This window comes from Anoplopoma fimbria, chromosome 16 (assembly GCF_027596085.1).
Source record: "Anoplopoma fimbria isolate UVic2021 breed Golden Eagle Sablefish chromosome 16, Afim_UVic_2022, whole genome shotgun sequence".
Taxonomy (NCBI): Eukaryota; Metazoa; Chordata; class Actinopteri; order Perciformes; family Anoplopomatidae; genus Anoplopoma; species Anoplopoma fimbria.
This window is the reverse complement of record NC_072464.1, coordinates 21,342,283-21,349,794: the sequence shown is the minus strand read 5'-3', so window position 1 is coordinate 21,349,794 and position 7,512 is coordinate 21,342,283. Positions and strand designations below refer to the sequence as shown.

The window sequence follows — 7,512 nt, the reverse complement described above, 5'->3', positions numbered from 1 at the left end:
CTGTGACGCATCAAATCTTCAGCTGAAAATAGTCCCAACCAAAATGCAGATTTCCTCCTGTTTGAGTAACCTTTGCTAAATACTACAGTGCTCATGTGTTGTATAAATATATATATATTTAAGACATATTTATAAACGTCTTCTGTAGGAATTTGCCCTGAGGTTAGGAAGTGAAGTTGGAAAGCATTGATTGACAGACGCCTTTTTCATGGGATTTGTTAATAATAACAAAAATATAGAATATCTCCAGCCTTATGTTCTTTGTTGATATATTTTTTGGGCACCTTTTATTGGATAGTTGTTATAGAAGATGCAGAAGAGAGAGATACTCTGACAAGCAGGTTCAAAGGTCAAATACTGAACTAAAACCATTCGGCTAGCAAGACGCTCCAAATTTATTTAAGTCAGTTTTGTACACCAGAATTAAGGCCTGTACACACCAGGGGCGTATTTGGTTTTGATTCATTTGCACGTCAATATATTTTTACAGAACCGTTTTATTTTTACCTTTCACAATAAAAGCCCTAGACAAAATAGCACGCGAAACTGTTTACCATAGAGAACTCAAATTCACTCAGACTAATTCACTAAGAGAACAGACTACTGCAAAACTATTTACATCATTGCCAGTATGCATACTTTTGAAGTATTTTGTATTTTTGTGACTTTTATTCGTCTCACTGCTTAAAGGCCTCTAGACCGCTATGTGCAATTAACTTTGACATCCATCCAAAACTTGTATATACACATATATACACTGCTCCTTGGGGCCACATTCTACTTTGCATTTTCATAATTTGGTTGTTGGGTTCTTTTCAAGACAAGGTCATTGTTTTAGATGAACTGGGTGAACTGGGAGTCTTCTGCTTCCAGTTGCTCTAATCATGTGGGCCAGCAGAGACTTTCTGTTTGAATTACTGTCACTTTGACTACTAATTGATAGGCTTGGTTACAATGTGTGTGTCTTTGTGCATAAGTGTGAGGATCCATACAAAAATGATATTCTCGAAATAAAAACAAGACGATTTTTTTTGAATTCACAAATTTTAATTCACTTCAACGCTGGATGAACTAATATTTCATTGGAACTGCATTTGTGTCTAACCCTGATTCCTGTCATACAGAAAAGCACAATATCATCATACGGAGCGATCGGAGTCGACATCATCATTAAAAGGCAGGTCATCTGTGTTTGAGCGTAGCAGCCGATCAGGATAGTCAAACAACGAGGACACTATCCGTTCTCAGAAATATTTTTTTTATATCAACATACTGTATACTTGTATACACAACTGACACCAAGCAAAAAAAAACAAAAAAACTTTGAATTCTTTTAAATACTCCTGTGATTGAATTTTCCTGGTACAATGAAATGAGTTAAGAAAACCACAAAAAAAAAACTTTTCTGATACTCCAAACTGGCTCAAACACTTAAAGTCACTCCGCAAAAAAATAAAAGTATATCAATAACAATTTATCCCGTGTCGGGTATTTACAGACATCAAAAGTGAAGAACAGAGTCAAACCTGCCACATTTTCTTTAATGGCTCAAAAAAGTAGATTGTCATCAACTGTGGCAAAATAGCAGAGTTTTGCTTTCTTATTTAACTATTTCTCTCATTTACTATTTTTGGGAAACAGAGCTATAAAAATGGCATAATACGACATGACAAGACTTTTTTTTTTTTTTTTACAAATAACACTCAGTAACTGCTTCTTTTTTCTTTTTCTTTCACTCTCTGCTCCTTTCTTCCTCTTCTTTTTTTAGGGCAGAGCGCCTCTTAATGTCTCTTGTTTCCCAAACCACCGCCCAGTTCTTGAAAAAACGATATTTAAAACCCCAATGGAAATAAAAGAAAACTAAAAATAGCACGCGATGACAGCAATTCTAACCATAATAACAACAATAATAACAATAATGATAATAATAATCATGGATAAAGATAGCAATAAATAGGGTTTGGTGAAGTTTAAGTGCGGGTAGGTGTGGTGAAACACAAGACCGTGGGCACCAATTAGAGAGAGGGAAAAGAGTGGGGAGAGAGTGAGATGGAGAGAGGAGAGGAAGAGTGGAAGAGGGGTGGACTACCGCACATAAAGTGACTGATTGTTTGGTGGCTGAATCTCCGCTCTGTCCTTCCCTTTCTTGACGTTTTTCTCGCCACAAAACGCACCTCGAGTGTCCCTCCGCGCCACTTCCTCTTGACGTCGGCTCGCTGTCCTCCGGCCAAACTGTCCACTGTCGAGTTTTTTTAAAAACCTCACGCTGTTTTAGTCAGACTTGAGAGGAGAGACGGAGGGAGGCGAGAGTTCATCACATCCACAAATATATCAGTGTCTTTGTAAAACAGTAAGTGCTAGATTGGACTGGTAGTGATTCTGGAGAGTGACGGTGAGGTGACGGCAGGTTGTGGTCGAAGAAACGAAGCCAGTTGATGAAAAGCGAGTGACGTACGTCCCACGTTCTCAGGCAGGCGACAGCGTTAGCAACATCAGTGTGCGTCCTGAGGATTTACAGGATTGTAGAGGTCTCAAAAAGGCCCCCCCACCTCTGAGATCCAGTCTCTAAATGTCTCTCAGAGGGGTGAATTCAACCCAGAATGAAGGGAGAACGTCTAACGTGACTGTGCTCGGACTTCAGAGAGGAGGAACAGGAACCATTTTGATGAAATCCCGCCTCCTTGGAGTGTCTTTTTTTTTTTTGCCGATTGGCTGATCAAAAGAAAATTCGGTTGTCGACACTTTGTGTTTTTAAATTGGAGACATGAGCAGCAATAGTTTATCTGTTAATGAGAGTTTCAGAGTGATTTATTTAAATGTTTATTTTGGGGGGGGGGAACTTTCTTTCACAGTTAAACAACCGTCTTTTTTGCGCTGAGGTAATTTCACTGCACACATCAGGTGTTGACAGATGTCTGTCACTATAAGAGTCTGTCTGGTCGTCTGGGCGATGAAAAGTATTTCACTTCCTGATGGTTTCCTGACGTTCACCTCCCGTCAATTCATGACCAGTTCCTCGCTTCTCTTTATCTTGTTTTCTCTCCCTCTCTCTCTCTCTCTCTCGTTCCTCCCCTCCCTGTGAATCAGTCTCTACCTCTGGTACTCGGCCTGCTCTCTGGGACTGGATGAGGAGCTCCCGGAGCCCAGAGGTCCACCAGGCCGGCCGTGCCCTTTGTCCTTGTCATCCGGAGCCATGTTGCTCCCTGAGGACGACTGGTTTGAGTTGGAGGACGCCGGCGGCTGGTTCTGCCCCGGCGTGCTCACCCCATTCCCCTCTGCAGACTGGTAGATCTCCTCGGCGCCGTCCTCGCTGGACTCCGGGTCCTCGGACCCCGAGAGCAGCTCCTCTTCTCTGTACTCGCTGACGTCCACGCCCCCGCTGGCGGCGGCTCCCTCGCACAGCTCCTTGAGGCGGCCGTGGTGCTTGACGTGGTAACGCTGGTTCTGGAAGAATTTGATGATGGTGTGCTTGGGCAGGTCGAGCTGCGCCGACAGGGTGTGGATGGCCTCCTGGTCTGGGTACAGACCCACGTCCTGGATGAAGCTCTGAAGGATGCCCAACGCCTCCAAGGAAATCTAGAATAGACAGAAAGAGAACGTGAATTAAAAGCCGAAATGCTAAAATAATGCTTTCATGGGTCCTGATGATGAGAGCGAGTAGTACAACTTATCGTACCTTAGTGCGTGATCGTGGCTTCTTGTTGCTTCCAGCGCCGCCGATGGAGCCAGGTGGGATGCCGCCACCTGTTCCCATATTCTGCGACCCCTCCTCATTCACGGGGCCAGATGACAACTGCTCCTCACGCATCGGAGACAGCCGGTGCTCCTTCATCGGGGTCGGGGGTGGCCTGTGGTGCACCTGACGAGAAAGACAGAAGAGCTGATTGATTAACGGGGCACAGTGACCCCTGATCAAGACTGCAGCAGGAATTCATTTCAAAGTTGATGCATTTGTGTGACAACGTTTTGTTAACATACGTCTGGAGTATAATCTGTTTCTGACAGTAACCGTGTATGATGCAACACGTCCCGGGAGTAACCCTTCCCCCGCCTCCAGCACACAGTAGCCAGGGCTGCACAGGGTGGGAACAAGTGTTTCACAGCTCACGGAGCATCACGGTCTATTAACCGGCTCCAACGCTGGCATTCAAAACTGCCGAGTGTCCAGTTATACCTTTGACCTAATGTGTGTAGGAGTAGTGCCAGTAAAACGGCAACCAGCCTTCAGAAAGTCTCTCATTTACAAACTTTTGACACCCAATCATCACTATTTAACCAGCCGACTCAACACCTCAGAGGGACAGAGAGTAGAGGGGAAGACAGAGGACGAAGACAAGTAATTGTTTTGGATTAGTGCTGAGATTATGTCTGTAAAAGCTGCTGTGCCTCTAGAAGAGAAGAAAATTGTTAAATATATGGAGGAAAAGTTGCCCAAATCAATGAAACTGTTTATGTATTAAATGAACACTGTTGCAAGAGTGTGGGTAAAGTTTCAGAAGACAGAATGCACGCAAAAAAGTAAATTTAAAATGTTACACAAAGTCATGAAAATTGTAAAAATAATAAATTACATAAATCATCTGTAGGTTTATTGCAGGTTGATCTTTTTTTAACTGCACAAAACGTAGGCACATTGAATGAGTTGATTTGCTCGGGTCTGTTTCTTTAGCTTTGAGACTTCATGACTACAGTCATGAAGTGACTACAGGGATGACTACAGGGATGTATAATTGAGTATCATCTGCATAGTTATAATAAACTAATTTGTGCAACTAGGTTTGAACTGAAAAGGCTCCAGAATCGATCCCTGAGGAACTCCACTCAGCATTTTTGTTTGTTTAGACACATAGTTATAAGACTTTCTTGTAACAATAGAAACTGAATAATCATATAATATAATAATCATCTTAGGTCAACCAATATATTCTATACATTCTATATATTTGGACCTTAATTGTAAATTGCTCATTCTGCTGGTTTCGATCAGCGTTTGTCAAAAATAGCTTTTATTCATTTATAACATTACTGCACATCAAATTTTGTTGTATAGATGCAGTCTTAGAGAAACAATGTTCATAAAACATTCAAATAGTCTTTGTCCTTTACTGAATTAAAGTACCCATTTTCAATGTTCATATTATTTTAGGGTGTATATTTTATACAGACTGAGAAGCCTCTGGATGAAAAAATGTTTATTTTTACTGCCGCTGCTGAAGCAGATGATAAATGTTTACACTACTTTTTTCAGTAATCTAGCTAATGATAGTTTTCAGCAAGATTTATAAACAGGATTTTTTTTTTTTAGAAAAGCACATGTGAGAAGGACTATAGAGGCGTTAAAAGAGTATAAATGGATGCATGAGGGTAGGGGAAGATATGTGTTTGTTACTCTGACGGGTGGAGCTCTCGCTGTCAGAGATGGGGGGTCCTCCGTCTGTCAGGACCAGAGTGAAGGCCGTTTGACAGCAATGAAGTGTTGGGAGGGAAAGTGGGGACTTTTGGTTGTTTGTCAGGAGGTAGTGGCTGTTTGTGAGAGCGCTGTGGTCGTGTCCCGCCCGCTCGCTTTAAGAGCAGGGAGGGGCCTCCCCACTGGAATGCCCAGCTATAAATCTGTGGCGCATTAAAATTAAAGGACCCACATAAAGATAATAGTCATTCGCCTTTTCTCTCTCCCTCCTCTTCAATAATAACAGGGTATTACTTAAATAATACTGCAGGGCAGGCCAGACCATGAAATCCCTGCGATTTTTTTTTTTTTATTCGCAGGGGCTTTATTTTCAGGAGAAGAGAGGGAGAGGGTGGGGGGGGCGGAATGACCAATTTACAGGAATTCAGTATGTTTTTCCTTTTTTTGGTCATTTTTTTTCACTCTCCCTCCCTCAAAAATATTCTGTTTCTTTCACGCGAAGTGACGTTTTCAGATATTAAGAAAACACTGTAAGAGGAGAGCAAGAACAAAGACAGTGAGAGACAGAAAATAAATAAATATATATATATGCCCTAATGAGGACCACACAGCCACAAGCATCCTCCCATACAAAGTTACTGCAACACTTAATAAACCTTCGTTCTATCCACCTCCACCCACAGACCCTCAGCGTTTCTGTGCTTATTTGGGTTGACAGCAAGGACTCTTGGATCAATTGCCACACACACACACACACACACACACACACACACACACACACACACACACACACACACACACACACACACACACACACACACACACACACACACACACACACACACACACACATATGCATTCAACAATGGGGAGTCTGGTCTCCCTCATGCACTAATGATGATGTCAGTGAGCAGAGCCAAACACACATGGCTGAGTTTTGCCTCGTATCTGTCTTCCTACAAATAAGTCGTCCTCTTTCATCCGTGCTCACGCTCTTCTTATACCTTTTTTTTCCGTTTCTTCCTCCCTTTTTAGTGTCTTTTCCTTCTCTTCCTCTGTGCTTTCTCCCCTCCTCCTCCCCCTCCCCCCTCAGGTCTAATGCATCAGGACACTAATGAAGTGGGCCTCTGCCAAGCCAACATGACTCCACATCCAAAATCAGCCCTGAACTGGTGGATGCCAGGAGCTCCTACCTCCACCTCCACCTCCACCTCCCCTCCCCTCGACTCCCTCTCACTGCTTAGCCTCCCTCCACCTCTTGTGTTTATTTGCCCTGTGCTCTTTGACCTCTACCGTCTCTAACAAACAATATCTGTGGTGTACTGATTTACAGATGTCTTCAAAACAGGCATTAGTTAAGGTGAGACTTATTATTTTTGGTTTATATAACAAAGTGTCTCTGAACTTTTTAGAATGGGTGAAAATTTGATATAAATAAATAAATATTTCAGTGGATTTTGGCGCTTTATTGTGTCATAAACTAGTGAAAAAATAATGGAATAAATAGCTTTTCTTTTTTTCTTACTGGAAGCATTTTTTGAGCACTCAGTGTTGCAGGATGACTCGAGGCTAATCAGTGTCTCCTTACGGTTTAGCTTTGTGGAGCACAAATTCCAGGTGAAAGTCATTAAACTGATCATTTCTGTAAATATGATTTTTGAAAAACAGTGAGTATTAGTCATTATGTCATGGAGAGTAGATTTACAACCCCGGGGATAATTACAGAGAAATGTAACCAACACAACCGCCTCCTCCAGACGAAATAATAATAAAAAAGTTTGTTAATCACTGCCATCCAAAATGACCGATATGACCATCATCTGATCCACCATAAGCACGACAAGCTCTGCTTTCTGAGGTGCCACCTCATTGGTTTAGTTTGGGGATTTGAAACTACTTGGTTGGAGGTTCTTGCTTTGGGTTTAACAACCACCCGGTAAAGGTCAAGGGCATAGTTCAAGGACAACACTGAATATTCATAACATAAGAACAGAGGTAACCATAAGTCACACACTTAGATGACCTAAGAACAAACCCAGAACAAACACTTTTTTAAGGCGCTACAATAACTTTAAGCTCCTTCCTCCTTTGCTTTGACAAATTTC

The 7,512-nt window shown here is 42.1% G+C and overlaps 1 protein-coding gene across 1 annotated transcript in view; it reads right to left on the bottom strand.

Annotated features, from left to right (window-relative positions):
- Positions 1 to 1,069: 1,069 nt before the first annotated feature.
- The window catches only part of satb2 (SATB homeobox 2), a 51,193-nt gene continuing 44,750 nt past the window's right edge, over positions 1,070 to 7,512 (bottom strand). The window contains exons 13-14 of the mRNA XM_054615289.1: positions 3,677 to 3,880; positions 1,070 to 3,576 (exon numbers count right to left, since the gene is read on the bottom strand). Of these exons, the coding sequence (XP_054471264.1) occupies positions 3,091 to 3,576; positions 3,677 to 3,880 (690 nt within the window). The 3' untranslated portion in view covers positions 1,070 to 3,090. The remainder of the gene's footprint in view (positions 3,577 to 3,676; positions 3,881 to 7,512) is intronic.